The sequence below is a fragment of the Fusarium solani genome, assembly GCF_023522795.1.
Source record: "Fusarium solani strain SB1 chromosome Unknown bctg00000003_1, whole genome shotgun sequence".
NCBI classification, from domain to species: domain Eukaryota; kingdom Fungi; phylum Ascomycota; class Sordariomycetes; order Hypocreales; family Nectriaceae; genus Fusarium; species Fusarium solani.
In genome coordinates, this window is record NW_027072154.1 from 297,239 (window position 1) to 312,283 (window position 15,045).

The following is a 15,045-nucleotide window of genomic DNA, read 5'->3' on the forward strand; positions in this document are numbered from 1 at the left end:
ACCGAACCGACCACAGAATGATCAGATCGAACCTGCCATATCTGAAACTCAGGCTCTTTAAACTCTAGGGCTATTATCGTGAGATTAAATAAAGTCTTGCTCAAAGATATGTTGGGGAGGGTAATGGATCTCCAGGCACGGAGATATTCCGCAGCGGATGCGGGTGCCCTAGCTCACTACGTCATCAGGATTCTTGGTGTTTCAACAGCCGGGGATGGAAGATCAGTGATGCTGAATCTACGCATGAATTGAGCCCAGCAGAAAATGAAACTGAGAAGTTGACATAGCCCAATAATGTTAAGATGACCTCGACACAAGTACACGCAGGCAGTCAATAATAGAGCACGCAGTATGTGAAGCTTGAAAATAGCCTTGAATGTCTCGCATCACCAAAGAGGCCCACCACAAATGCCAAGCCCCCGATCATCCCGGGGCCCCCTGTCCCCCTCCAGCTATTTATCAATCCGAATCCCCTCACTCCCCTCATCGGGTATCAAACATGGCGTGGTTCAAGGACGCTCTCACAAAGGCGGTGCAGCAGGCGAGTCAGGAGTATCAGAGGGAGAGGGCGAGACAGCAACAGGGTCAACAACAGAATCAGGGTTCACTTGGGGGTTCTTGGCAGCGACAACCTCAGTCTCCTCAGTATCAGCAGCCTCAGTCGCCTTATGGACAACCCCAGGCTCAATATCATCAACAGTATCAGCAACCTCAGGCCCAGCAGCAGTATCAACAACCGCAGTACCAGCACGTCCCGCCTCCGCCGCCGTATGGTCCGACCAGTCCCCAACAGTCTCAAGATCTAGCGCAGATCCAGGCACAGGCTGAGGCACAACTACAAGCTGCTAGAGCCCAAGCAGCCCGAGAACAAGCCGAGGCTGAGGCTCAACTACAGGCCGCCAAGGCCCAAGCAGCTCAGGAGCAAGCACGAGCTCAAGCCCAACTCGAAGCTGCCCAGACCCAGGCCCTTCAGGAGATTGAACGCTCCCGGGCTGCTCAGGATGAAGCAACCAAGCAGCTCGAAGCGCAATGGCGCGAGGCGGAGAGATTGGCAGCACAGTACAAGGCCCAGTATGAGGCGCAGATGAAGAGCGCGGAGGAGGAAATGGCCAAGCTGAACCTCGAGGCAGAGAAGCAACAGCGACAAGCGCAGGAGGAACTGGCTGCGCTGAAGGCAGAGGAAGCTAAGCAGCAGCAGCGCGCCGAGGACGAGCTTATAAGGGAGCAGCAGAGACTCCTAGATGAGATCCAGGAAGCCAAGGAGGAAGCAGAAGTTGCGCCGCCACTGCCGAGGAGGCCAGTTTCCATGGTTGAAACGAATCGACCGCAGTCATATCAGCCTCCTCCTAGCCAGCGAAACTCACATCTGTCACCTCTTCCAGGTCCACCGAGTCACCCACCGCCAAGTCTTTCACAGGCGCAGTATATGCCTCCACCACCTCCAGGACCACCTCTCGTTCAAACGACAAGTCCAGGCTCTCAGAACCAGCAGAGCGTCTACCTGTCTCCGACTTCAGGGCCAACAATTCAGTTACCGTCGGGGTCGTCGCCGCAGCAGGCCCCTTACTATCCTCCACCTCCGCCGAGTCCCTCCCAGCAGCAATACCATGCTCAATACAGCCCCTCTCAGCCAGCACAGGGGCAAACGGCTCCTCCAGCTCCTCAAAGCACTTTTCAGTCGCCATCATTACCACCAAAAATATCTCCAGACCAGCCAGTAGTCAACCCTTCGCAGCAGCAGGCCCCTCATTATCCACCACCTCCACCAAGTCCTTCACAGCCCCAAACCCAGACTCAATACACTTCACCTCTCCCGCCACCAAATCAGACAGACTTAGTTCAGGGAGAGACTAGGGACTCGCATTCGTCGCCAGCCCCAAGCCAGGAGGTTACAGGCCCTTCACAGACCCATTACTACCCACCTCCTCCAAGCCTCCCACCACGAGTACAGACAAACCTGGCCCAGGAAGCTCAAAACTCACATCCATCGTCGGCTCCAAATCAGGGAGCGATGAGTCCCCCACAAGCTCCTTACTTTCCACCATCACCTGGTCCTCCTCCTCCTCCTGACTCCTCCATTCAGGCAACACAAAACTCCCCTTATCAACAGCCTCTGGCTTCACCTCATAACGCCCATCCCAGGGAAGAAGCCACTCCTACTCGCCCCAAAACACCTCGCGTCCACACACCGGGACCACCACAAGAACACGCCTCCGGAGCCAAACCACTCCCCCAATGCTCCTCAGCCATCACATCAACACCACAGCATTGGTTCTTCCACCCCTCCGTACCTAAATTCACCATCTGCGCCTGGTGCTACGTCAAACACATCTACGACACCAGATTCCGTGATTCCTTTACCAAGATGTACTGCGACGACAAGGAACCACGCAGATGCCGCTTCTCATCACGACGTCTCAGAGATACGCTCTTCCCCGAAGCCATCATGTCAGGCAGTTTGGATGAGTGTGTATCTTTTATGAAGAAGCGAATGACCATCAGAGACTGCCTTGAACAAATCCAGACCGAAGGAGATTCCTGGTACACAACTCCCGACATCCCCAACAGCACCCTTTGCCAGGCCTGCTTCGAAGACGATGTCAGCGGGACATCCTTTGCAGAGCACTACCAACTCCAGACCGTCCAGGGAGCGTGCTACTGCGACTCAACAGTCTGGTTCCTCAAACGCAAGTTCTCAGAATACCTCAAAGAGGATAACTGGGCCAAATTTGCAGAGGAGATGAGCGTGCGGGTGACGTTGCCTCCATGTCCACGCATGAACGACATCAAGGCCAACGACCGTCAATGGTACAAGCTCAAGAATGGGTCTTCCAGTCTTCAGGCGTGCGTGACGTGCTTATTTGACTACTTTTACCGGTCTGAAGATGAAGACCTGTTTGAGCAGGTTAGCGGAGGAGACTTCCAGACACGATGCACAATGGGCCAGCTTAACCGCCTCATCCCGATGCATCAAGCACTAGCCGACGAGGATAGAAGTCTATTCTGGAAGGCTTCTTTTGAAGTTGACAAGTATCCCTTCTGCCACAAGGACGGAATCAAGGGCGGAACATGGTACACGTTGCCCGGCGATACCCCATGGGGCATATGCGCTGCCTGCTACGAAGGCGTCATAAAGACCGTCGGCGGATCACGTTGGTTCATCCAAGACAAAGTTGTATCGCAAGATGAGACGTATCTCTGCTGCTTCAACATGAACCACGCCCGCGCAGAGGGAACTCTCCAAGCCTACGACAACGCCCACAACCTAGGCGACTGGAAGCTCCTAGCCAACTATGCTGCAAAATGGATAAACGTGAGGCCATGTCCTCGAGCAAAGCACAAATCTGGAAAGAACCGTCCATGGTGGGGATGGGGTGTCTTGGCCATCTGCGAAGAGTGCTATCTCAACTTTGCCCAAGGAACAGCACTCGAGCCTCGATATCCACTCAAAGGCGCGAGAGAACCGGAAAACGAGAGGATGTGCGATCTCTTTTCGCCTCGTATGAGGGGGCTATACACCGAAGCGTGCAAGACGGGTGATCTCGAGGGCTTGTTGGCGTTTGCAGAGCAGAGACACGTTATCTACACGCAGACCATCATGCAGTGCGAGCAGATCCTGGTACAACAACGGTTAGCAGCGATGAAGGCTCAATATCTGGGGAGACAGGGGACTTTTTACAAAAGTCTAGGCTGGTCGCAAGATGCAGTCATGGGCCATAGCTACACGGTAGGAAACTCGTACGCCGGGTACGGGCATGCGAATGAGTGGGTGTTGCAAGGCCATGCATACGATCGACAAGCTAGCGAGATGAGAGCTCAAGTCGGAGGAGGCAGTATCCTTCAAGTCGGCATGTTAGAAGCGAGGTGGAAAGAAGTCGAGTGACATGAACCTCGTCTTTGAATGATACACTTTGGATACGTTCTATAACCATACACGGCTTGTTCAACGTCAATGTCATCAAGACGGTGAATAATCCCATTTTAAACGCCGTGAAACTAAAACACCAATTCCCACACATCCAAGGTCGACATGGCAACTCTGAAGCCCATCCATGACGCCGCCTTTCCCAAGATCAAATACCGCCCATCCCAGCTAAACGCCGCAGTAGTAGCATAGCCACTCTGGAACTTGATAGTGTACAGCACGCGACCTGAATATAGGTCACTCACGTCAACTCCATCATCGGTTCGGCAGCAGAGGAAGCGACAGTCGGGGGATATGGCCATAGGCCAACCCTCGCGCGTCCTGCGGCTGCTAAGCTCAAACGACTCGAGAGCTTGTGTCCCGTGGTTCCAGTGGAAGATGGTGTCGCCCCAAATGGAGACGATGATATCGCCCTGAGGCGAGACACCCAGGAACATGGGCTTCTTCCATGTGTCAGTCTCGAGCTTGGCTATAGCCTTGCGCGTGTCCGTGTCAGTCAAGCGGATCATTCCGTCGCGAGACTGAGTGACCAGTATCTTGCTGTCAGGAGTGAAGACGGCATGCGTCACCTCGTCCTGATGGCAGGGTATCACGACCGAAGTCTTGTTGAAGTTGAGGCAATCCAAGAGCCCAACTCGGCCCCGTGTCGTACCCACAGCAAGCCATTTCCCATCTTGAGAAAAGCCCAATGGCTTTGAGCCAGGCCACTTGGGCATGGATACCCTCCTCCCATTGATGTAGTCACCAAGGTGAATGACGGGCTTCTTGAAATTCTTCCCATCGTGGCTCTGGGGGTTAAGAACCCTGCCATCCTCCTCACTCAGATATGCCCACTGACGTCCATTCCTCGAGAAAACCATGTTGACTCCATGCTGGTTCTGCAAGCACGAGACCTGATTCGCATTGATGTCGTAGAAGCGAGTGGGCGACTCCATGGTGCAGACGGCGATGGTGGGCTTGTCGTTGCGGATGAGGTACGCCACCTCAATCACCTCGTGATTGGAGAGCTCCTTCTTCGCCAGATGTCGGAGGCTGATACGGAGGGGACTCGGGTTGGTGATACCGATGGCATTGTATTCGGGGATGGGGGGCTCATCAATTTCAGACGAGCCGGTTGTTCTAGGGATGTCAGCCATGACATGTCTCTAACATGAGTCAATACTTACTCGGGGGCTGTAGCAAGAGTCGCGTTACTAGAATTTTGTCTAAGACTTTCGCCAAATGACGGTGGAGGTCCCGAAGGAGGTCCCAGCGAAGGAGGTGGTGATATCGACGGCGGAGGTGCCTCGGGTGGTGCGTCTGGTGCGGCTGTTGAGGTCTGCTCAATGTACTCCTGAATGGCATCGGCAAACTCGGAAAGTGTTGACCTCTGACTCTGTACCCGAAAGTCTTCACTATCCGAGTCTTCCTCCACTCGTGATCTCAAGGACACTGCCTCCTGTAGGATCTGGGAGCTGCTGTACCCAGGGAGTTCTCGTCGACCGTCGTGGGGCTCAGAGTTGATGGCCCTGAACATGTTAGCTGTGGCCAATTGAGCTAGAGGATGGAGCTTCTTACAGTAGTATCCCGTCCAATCCAAGATTCATGGCAATTCTCAAGCTTTCGGCCAATCGAGCCAGCGGCGACAGCCTTTCGGCCGTGTGCTCCAGCCAAGCCGGGGTCCTGTCCTCGGGCTTCCTCCCAGGTTCCAGTGCATCATCAATCTCCTCCAAAAGGGCGCTCGCCTTCTCGACGACTCCCTCAATGCAGCCTCGAGGCGTTGGGGGAGTGTCGCAGTGCCCGCATCGAGGGTTTCGGCATTGTGGTGCAGCAGGCGCGAGACCATCTGGAGCTCAGCCAGCTCGCGTGAGAGTGACGCAAGGTCCAAGCGGGCCGAGGGGTAGTAGATGACAAAATCGCGGAGAGCATCGATGGCGCGGGCCGTCGCAGTCTGGAGGGTGCCGCAGAGGGCAGAGATTGACGCTTGGGGTGGTGTTGAGGCGGCCATGATGAGGCTGTCGACAGAGCCTCGTCGCTCTCTTTCGGTAGAGAATCAAATGGTGATGTTTGCGACAGATGATGTTTGACGACAAGGCTGAGGTGGAGACTAAACAAAACAAAACAAATACCGGAAGACGTCGGAACCAGAATCTATTGGCTCTGCGGGCTCATTCTCACAGACAAACGAGGCTGAGATTTGAAGAAAAGAATTTTCCATGAAAAAAAGATGATGACTTTCGGGATATAGCATCAGAGCCAAGACAATCAAAGTCCGGGGTCGGATGAGGTGGTTACGACGCTACGGAGGCGGGGACTTTCCCTCTTACAGTCGCAGCTGGGGATTAATTGGGGGAAGTTGCAGGCGCAGGCGCGATTCCGCGGCCGTGAAACGTCTCTGCCGTGTCTGAATGGACGATGTGAAGCTGTGTAACATTGTCCTCTTTGAGGTAGCGTTATAATTGTACAGACTCGGTCCAGCTCATTCTCTCAACTCTTTCAATATCTGCCAAGCGCGGGGTGGGAAATCCCTTCCTGGGGGCCCCGACCTTCGGAACTTGCCCCGATGGAGGAGAAGATTTGCAATTAGAGCGGTTTTCGGATCATGACATGATGGATACCCATGTTGACATAGGGCGTAGAATAATAGCCATAGAGGAATAGATGTTAGTGAGAGAATATAATAATGAGAGCCAGAGAGAGACTAGAGTCGTGTATCCAAGTACACCCGTCCAAGTCCATCGCTCTAGGGTGAGCCGGCCAACTTCGGCATCTTCTTCGGGATCCAAGAACCAAACGGAGCCAACGGAGAGATTGCCACATGGCGGCCTCTGATCAACCTTCGAAGATCCATTTCCAACGTCCAGAAACCGTTTCTCCCGTGTATCAGTCAGTGTCGCCCTGACCGAGCCCAACCACTTCAATCAGCCCATCACCGGTGGACTCGGCTCAGTTATCAGGGACGAGCACCGTCTTACGCAGACTCTGAGAACACGAAGGAGGCATTATCTTTCCCGCTTATGAACATGGATGATGGATGTCCACGATCGACTGCACAGTAACCCGGCGGCAGGCATCGTAAGACGATCCCCCCAGGGAATGGCTGAGGCATTATAGATTGGCCTGAAGGGGGTTCTTTCTCGTCTTGGTCTTTTTGCCACATTGCTGATGCAGCCGTGGCGGGATCAAGACGAATACAGGAGAGGCGGTGGCCTCGAAGTCCAAGTTATTCGTCGAGTCACGAGCTGCGCTGCAGAAATCCAGACCTTCGATGCATGGCCATGGTAAGGGTTGGTTCTTGGTGGGTGTGACAAGAGCAGCTGAAAGAGGATGCATCAGCCACGATCAAACAGCTGGCATACTGTGGCTGAGTGGCTAGTGGAGATCGAGGCTTGTGCGACACGCACTCTCTGGCTCTCTCTCCCACATCGAGACTCTTTCCGCCTTATCGTGGAACACACATCGAGCCGATGGGAGCTCACAACAAGATGATCCTTGCAAACTGTCGGGATCGTCAACTTCCATTGACATCCGGCCATCCGTCGTCACCGTCACCGTCTCCCCGTCTCTGCCGTGTCCCTCCCAGCCACTCTCTTCGTCTCCTCGTCTGCCCCAGCCCCGTCCTCCCTTTGATAGGGTCTTGAGCACACCACATGTCGCGACCTTAATCGCCGAACAGGCCCTCCCCTCCCATCCTCCAGGCCCGCACGGGGAAGCGATAGGGTCGCTGTCAAGCGCTGGCTTTCTGGGCCTCCCAGAGGGTGCACATGTCTCCCCTGGTCACTCCGCGCTACCGATGCACAGGCGCCCGACCAAGAGGGAGGTGTAGACAGGGTCGGGCCAATCGGCAGCGTCTCCAGGACCCAAGGTGAGCTGGGCTTTTGGGCGAGGTTATGGTCCAGGGGGGGGGGCAGGAAGTGTGGTGAGACCATTCTGATGGCGGCGTCTCGCCAGGTTCAGGTTCACGTTTCATTGGGGGTAGTTGCTCACAATTCTCACGGACTTGTTTCCTCATGGACTGTAAGACACGGCACAGGCAAGATTTCATCATCCAAGGCCTGTGTAGTATTCAGACCATGCGGACAGCCATGCGAGCCGACGTAGGCGAAAGCAGGTTGTCGTAACAGTTTGCTACCAGTCGCAGGGCCAACTTGACGGCCATCTTGATCCATGCAGGACCCAACTGCAGAGCGATCATCATCGTGCAGATGGGATGAGATGAGAGACGACAGGACGGGAGCTGTCACTGTGACAGTAGCAGCAGATGCCTCGACCGAGTTTTTGCTTTCCTTCTGCTTCTATTCGCTTGCAGGCTACTGTACCTGAGAATCATCCATACCCAACCCAACCGGTTTGCCGCCTTGGGAACTGATGCCTCGTTTTTCTCCCTTAATATCCCATCCCCTTCTTCTCGTGAACCTGGGTTTTCCCTGCCATCTTCTTTCTCTCCCTTTCTTCACCGACAAGTCCACCGCCTCTCCCAACTTGCTGAGCTCCCTCCCAAAAAAGCCCTTTTTTTTTCTGTGGACCCAATCACCCTTCTCTCTTCCCCGGCGCCACCGCCAGCAAGGTCCCTCCTCTTCGTGGGTACATGGTCCGTTTAGCTGGGCCCTAGCGAGCTAGCCCCCCTAGCTTGTTCCCTGCCACAGCGCTGCCCTTCCCGGGAGGCCGCTGTAACATAGGCGCTGGGTTACCTCTGGGAGGCCCTCGTCTCGCTGAAGGTCTCAAGTACCGGCTCTGCAGAGTACAAACTTGACCGACCTCTCTCCTCTGTCCCCCCCGCTTCTGATCGTCAACCACATTTTTCCGTCTCTTCAGTCTCTCCACTTGGATCCCACTTTTGCGGGAACTCAAGCAACAACTCACCTCATCCCACGCTCCCACGCGGGACCGGGTGTAAATCATTCTCTTCCCTTTTGCTCGCCTTGCTCTGGTAAAGGGATCCCCGTCGTCACGTCAAAGACAAGCCTTTACAAGGCCGGATCTTGCTTGCATTGACGCTAGATTCGCACGACCTCAGCTCCTTGTCGTCTCACACACGCACCCTCTTTCTACTCTTTACCGAGATAGAGAGACCGTTACGGACAAAAGAGAGAGCTGGTCTCCTCCTTTCTTGATTACTTACATATCAAGCGCCCCATTCGCATCTGTCGTGCTTCCTCCTGCACGACAAGTCTAGCCTCTCTTGACCACGACAAGATCACTTAGAGAGTGCGACCTCAGCTTGACCGCCCATCATGCCTGCGCTTGAGCAGACAATCACCATCGTTAACAACTCCGGCAAGATCATCAAGACCGTTAGTCTCCCACCCCAAGCTTCCCGATCTGTACTAACCGTCCTGCAGGGCAAACAGCTCTACTCCATCTTCAAGGACGCCCAAGGCACTTACAAGGAGAAGAAGGCCGAGATCAAGTCGGAAAAGGCCCTTCAGCGCTCCCAGTCCTTTGACCCTCAAGGCCTTCCGCCTCAGCAGCCCAGATACATCGACGATGACGCCCACTACTTCGCTCCCCAGCAGCCAAGATACATCGATGATGGCGACCGCTATTACCCTCCCCGCGCCTTCGACCAGCGCAGCCAAGCCAGCTCCCGTCGCAGTGGTCGATCACGAAGCGTAACCTCTCAATCCCGCCGCCCTCGAGACGACTACTACGATACCCGCAGCCGACCTGCCTTGACCATGGATAACCTCAAGACACACAGCGAAGTCTCCAGTGTGACCCCGAGCCGAGCGCCTCCTCGCACCTACCAGAACCCGTACGCCGAGACCATTCCCATGGATCTCGCCATCCCCCCACAGAGCCAGCTTGCCCGAGTCGAGATGCGCAGCGTGGCACCCTCTGCCTACGGCCCTGGTGGCGGTGCCATGGTGCAGCGGAACCGATCGACAGGAGAGCTGGTCAAGATGAAGCCTCACAAGGAAATCGACATGGATCTCGCATACGGCAACATTCCTCCAGACCTGGCGGAGCGCACCGACCTGGACCCTCAGTATGGCACCGAGAAGGAGGCCAAGGCCCTGGTACACCGCGTTGAGGGAATCCTCACCGAAGCCAAGTGCCTTCACCATTCCGCGACTACCACCATGGCACAGCTCCAGAAGGACCCCGATTCCGCCGCCGCCGTTGCGCTCTCTCTGGCAGAGCTGTCCAAACTGGTCAAGAAGTCATCCCCGGCATTCTTGATGCTTCTCAAGAGTGGATCCCCAGCAGTCTTCTCCCTTCTCTCATCACCCCACTTCCTTATCGGCACGAGTATCGCCGTCGGTGTAACGGTCGTCTGTTTTGGAGGATGGAAGATCGTCCAGAGAGTCAAGGAGCAGCAACAGGCGAGAGAGGCTCTCATGTACGAGCCCATGGACCGCCCTGCACCAATGCGAACACAGAGCGAGTACGCGCCGAGACGAGCACCGACTGAGTACAGTGCTGGTATGGATGAGGCACTTATTATTGAGGATGACCTCAGCGAAGTAAGCTCTATTGAGACCTGGAGAAGAGGTATCGTGCCATTTGGCGAGGGTGAGACGGCCGATATGGAACTCATCACACCACTGGCCAACAAGGAGAACGTTGATCGCTACGGAGATGATTTCGACGTCAAGTCACGACGCAGCACCCGAACGACCAAGACCAACAAGACGAGCAAGACAACCGATAGCCACCGGAGTCATCGCAGTCACCGAAGCGATGCAAGCGAGCGGAGTCACCGCAGCCACCGCAGCCGACGCGACGATGAGAGCATCGCCGACAGTGAGCGCAGTCACCGCTCAAGCAGGAGCAAGCGCTCCGAGAGAATCGAGACACGGTCGATCGACAGCCGAGACAGCCGAAGTCGCAAGGACGATATGGAGGTTGTTCTCCGACCCAAGTCACACCGCAACAGCAACAACATGCTCAAGGCTTTGTTCAAGAGCAAGGAGAAGAAGGAGCGAGAGCTCGTCATGGCTTAGAGTGACTGGAGTCTACTGGCGCTTTTGAGGTGTTTTCCTTTTTCTTCTACATGAGATTTTGCATACTTGTTTTGGCGCATAGAACAAGATGAGTCGATTATGACATACCGCGTCATCGCGACAGACGAAGACAAAGAGTTTTGGATATGAATGGATGTTTAACAAATCATGGGCGAAAGAGAAGCCCTTCACCACTAGCGATTTATTTTTATTACGATTCTACGAGAGATCTCTGGCACACGCCGGAAGACGTTTATTTTGAACTACTACAGGCATATGGCATTGGATGGAAGGACATGGAACTGTTTGCATTTTGGGGTCTTTGTTCTCATCACTCTCTAAAGACAGTGGGCGTATGTACAATCAATCAATCAATGGATGCATGGGGAGCTTGTGCTTGCCCTTTTGAATTGGCATTTATTTGTCTATCAGCATGCGTTGTCCTTTGAGTGAAGCTTGTCGGGGCGAGCATTTGTCCATCTGTCTAACTATCTGTTGCTTGCAAGTGTTGCTTGAGTCTTGCTCAAGTGAGTGAAGTTTGAGCCACGACTGTTTGAGGGGACTTGCTCAGCTGCATGTTTTTGGGAGTGGATGTTTGGGCGTGCCAAATAGTCAAGTTGGCAGGCCCAACGGTCATGATAGCCAGGCATGCATCCTTAGCAAAGCCTCATTACAATCTCATCATGTTTTTAGATGCATACCATTAGAGGAGTTGAGGAGGTTTGTCAATCCGTCGTCTCAGGGGAGTTGTCTCAACAAGCTTCCCACCTGTTTGTGTCTTGAGAGTTCAAGCGCGAGGTTTCCATGGCAAAGAGCAACTTGAGTGTCAGCCATCTTGTTTCCTTTTATTCAAGTTTGGACCAGAGCCTGAAAACACGAAAACATGTCACGAAAGACCAGCACAAGATGTGAGGGCGACAGTCGCCCTGACGGGTATAAATACCCCCCATCCCTCCCCATCTCAGTCCTATCTTCTTCACACCATCACATTCATCCTTTCTTTTTATACTACCTATAGTATATATATAAATAGAGCTCGAGTTTGGCCTGCCGTCGCAAGGTAAATACCTTCCACCTCCAAGGTCACTTGAGAGTTGCTCACTGACTTTTCCCTTAGGAATCCACTGTCGCGCCGGCATTACCTTGGTCTTGCCTCCCATCGGATCAACTCAAGAACGACTCTCCTTGTCCCTTTCTTCCCCCTGTTCTATATACCTCCTCAGCTGGAACAACACTGCCTGGCCAGCACGCACATGCCATTCCACTGGCCTCCTGGTCCCGAGTTGGTACTTCTTCAAGAAGTGTGGGCGTTAAATAGCGACAAAAGCCTATCCGAGGACTCTGATAATAGGGGCGATGAGTTCGAAGGAGACGAGGATGGCTAGCTCTTTGGTCGATGGCCAGTATGGATGGTAGGTGCCCACCCCTCTCCAAAGCTACCTTGTGATCGCTCATCGGCTTTATTCTTAAAGACCCCAAGATCATGTCGGAAGGGTTTGTTTCGCCTAGGGTGTGTCGCCCGGGGGCAATACCAGCGCAACTGTCCTTGCTCCTTTCATCCCCGTACCCTCTTCTATATATACTTCCCCAGATGAACGAACACTGCCTGACGAGGACTGAACCGATACTCCAGCGAGAAGTGTGGGTATCATAGTGTCATCGAAGCACTTCTCGACACTCAACCAAGGGGGGCGACCGTGACTATGAGACCGACGAAGACCTGAGATCTGGCCGATGCCTAGAAGAAATGGTAGGTGCCCTCCCTCTACAGGATCACCTTGTAGTCGCTCACTGATCTTTGACTTAGCCCATGACCATCCCCAGATCACTTGGGGTGACCGCAAGTTGGGCGACGCAGGAACATTTCCTCCTGCTCACCGTATCCACAGCCATGATGAGCAAAAGTCCGGGCAATCTCAGATCAAAGAATTGGTGAGTAGTAATATCGTCTGAAGATTGAATTACCATGGCTTACTCGATGATACAGGACGACGATGAAGAGATACAACCTGAAGCTATAAGCCACGATGCAATTCACTTACCGATGTACGACCATTGTCCCCCCTTCTCTCCGGCATCCCGTCTATATATACCTTTCGCAAAGAGTCAAGCCTCGTTGGTTGGCCTGGTAGGTGCCCTCCCGCTCCAAAGTTACCTTGTAGTTAGTTGCTCACTGGACCTTTTCGCAGGGATTTTGGTCGCTCATGCGCGCTTCTGGTTCCATGGGAGCCCTGTTGTTTCACTCTTTACCCATCATCAGTTTTGTGCCCTATTCCCTATATACCATCACCGCTGAGCCAAGTCTCGCTGTAATTCAAACCTTGAACGCCTCGGGATTTGTTTCTTTCGTTCAAGGTACAGACGCGTTGCCAGCACAAGCCTGATGATAGCCAGACCGAACCCGAGAACGATGACGCTCGACGGATCCGAGGCAGAGATCAAGGAAGTTACTGGAAAGATATTCGAAACGAAAAATGACGAAACGACGGATGGTTCGACCGTTAGGACAAGCGAGACGTAACCTCGGTGGTCGTGGTTGTCTTCTCTTTTCTATATACTCTATCTACAACGAGACCCAATGACTTGGCGGATTAGGTGTTTAAGGAATACAGCCGTCTTTGGGACCCTCGGGGTCAATGGCCCCGGATCTTACTGCCTGATCTTACATCTGGGTCGAGATCGACGTGGCTCGGGCCTTATCGCAGTTGGATCCAATCCAACCTTGCACACCCCCCTTCATCATCAAACCACCAAGTCGACTTACTCTCTAACCTTGCTTCAAACCATCCTTGGTCGATCCACAGATCCCAAAGCAGCAACCACTCATATATACCTCCTCTCCCCGATCGCAAGTTCGCCTCCGGTCTTGCGGGCTGACGATATATACCCTGATCAAATTCGGTCCTGGCCGGTTGAATCTTGATAGTCTTCCGTCCGGCCTGTGGGACACATGGTGCCTGCTCTACACGTCGCCTGAATCATGAACAAGTCTTCTCCGACGCCCGAGAGAAGATTCCTCAGTCAGCACATGATCTGGACAGTTGCTGCGGCGCCGTGTGGATAGTCAAACGCTCGTACCACTTCTGGAGTCCTCCTAGTTTATGCCCCCTTTTCTTCTCTCTGGCCTCCCTTTTGACCGCCCCGAGTCGGTCACAAGCAGCCACTCTTGATCGGCCTACCTATATATAACGCACGACTCCTTTTTCGCGTCGGATCAGGCCATCTCATTGGCAACCTGGTGAACAGGATAGATGGGCGACAACGAATTACGAAGAAGCAAGGCAGAGATGGAGTGCAAGGAGATACTTTTGTGCAACATTCATGCCAACCCCAAGTCAACGAGCCGAGAGCTCTGGCTGTCACATCTTTTTATGTATACTGCCGACTCTCAGTCCCACGAGGCAACACTGGAAAGGCAACTCGGCCTAATCGTACGACCAGCGAGAAAGGGACCCGACAAGTCTACCAACACATGATAACCGATGAGACGTCGTCCTTGCCATCTTTCGCAGTGCAACCGCGCCTCACCCGGCCAAAGACCTTGAGTCTGGGACCCATGACGTCTTTGCGAGCGTCGCCATATTGATTGAGTCTGAGCTTGCCAACCGATTGCGAGCTTGCTCCTGTCAGAAAACTGGACAACAAAAGACCTGTCCAGTCCTTGGCGCTGTCGTGACTCCCCCGATTTACTTGCTATATACCACTCTCGACAGAAGCAACCCATTTGCTAGACAGCGGCGAGGAAGATCTACCGACCTGGACCATAACCCGGTCGTCATGACGTGGAGAAAGCCCAGAAAACCTATCTCGTGGCTCTGGATGCGCGTCTTTACATCTACAACTATATATCTTCGGTGCCTCTGCTGGTGCCTTGTCATTCGCTTCTACCCAAGACGGAGGTCCGAGATGGTTACACAGACTGCCACATACAAGGCACCTTCGACCCTTAACAGATCTGGTTCAAGTACTAGCAACTCCTTGCAGCTTTTTGAGCCCCAGTCTTATACAACTGCGGCATCGGACATCCACTGCGGGTGATAGACGTCATCTTGGCGCTGGTGCCTTGTCTTCGCGGACAGAGTCTGGGACAACCCTGGTTTATCACACTTTGTTCCCAGTTCATTGCCTGATATACCTATTCTATCAAGACCAGCCCTGGGACCTTTGACTAGCAGCACAGTCTATTCCCCTGGC

The 15,045-nt window shown here is 53.7% G+C and overlaps 4 protein-coding genes across 4 annotated transcripts; 2 read left to right on the plus strand and 2 right to left on the minus strand.

The window, feature by feature from the left end:
* Positions 1–499: 499 nt before the first annotated feature.
* Positions 500–3,883, plus strand: MRS44_005647 (uncharacterized protein; the record flags this gene model as incomplete). Its single annotated transcript, XM_065621477.1, has 1 exon — positions 500–3,883. One exon carries the CDS (start codon positions 500–502, stop codon positions 3,881–3,883), a length of 3,384 nt encoding a protein of 1,127 aa, XP_065477549.1.
* Positions 3,884–3,996: 113 nt separating this feature from the next.
* On the minus strand, positions 3,997–5,441 carry MRS44_005648 (uncharacterized protein; the record flags this gene model as incomplete). Its single annotated transcript, XM_065621478.1, has 2 exons — positions 3,997–5,044; positions 5,092–5,441. The coding sequence occupies 2 exons, from the start codon at positions 5,439–5,441 to the stop codon at positions 3,997–3,999; spliced, it is 1,398 nt and encodes a 465-aa protein (XP_065477550.1).
* A 78-nt stretch (positions 5,442–5,519) lies between these two features.
* Positions 5,520–5,912, minus strand: MRS44_005649 (uncharacterized protein; the record flags this gene model as incomplete). Its single annotated transcript, XM_065621479.1, has 1 exon — positions 5,520–5,912. One exon carries the CDS (start codon positions 5,910–5,912, stop codon positions 5,520–5,522), a length of 393 nt encoding a protein of 130 aa, XP_065477551.1.
* Positions 5,913–9,138: 3,226 nt separating this feature from the next.
* On the plus strand, positions 9,139–10,851 carry MRS44_005650 (uncharacterized protein; the record flags this gene model as incomplete). Its single annotated transcript, XM_046278166.1, has 2 exons — positions 9,139–9,198; positions 9,247–10,851. 2 exons carry the CDS (start codon positions 9,139–9,141, stop codon positions 10,849–10,851), a joined length of 1,665 nt encoding a protein of 554 aa, XP_046140797.1.
* Positions 10,852–15,045: the final 4,194 nt, after the last annotated feature.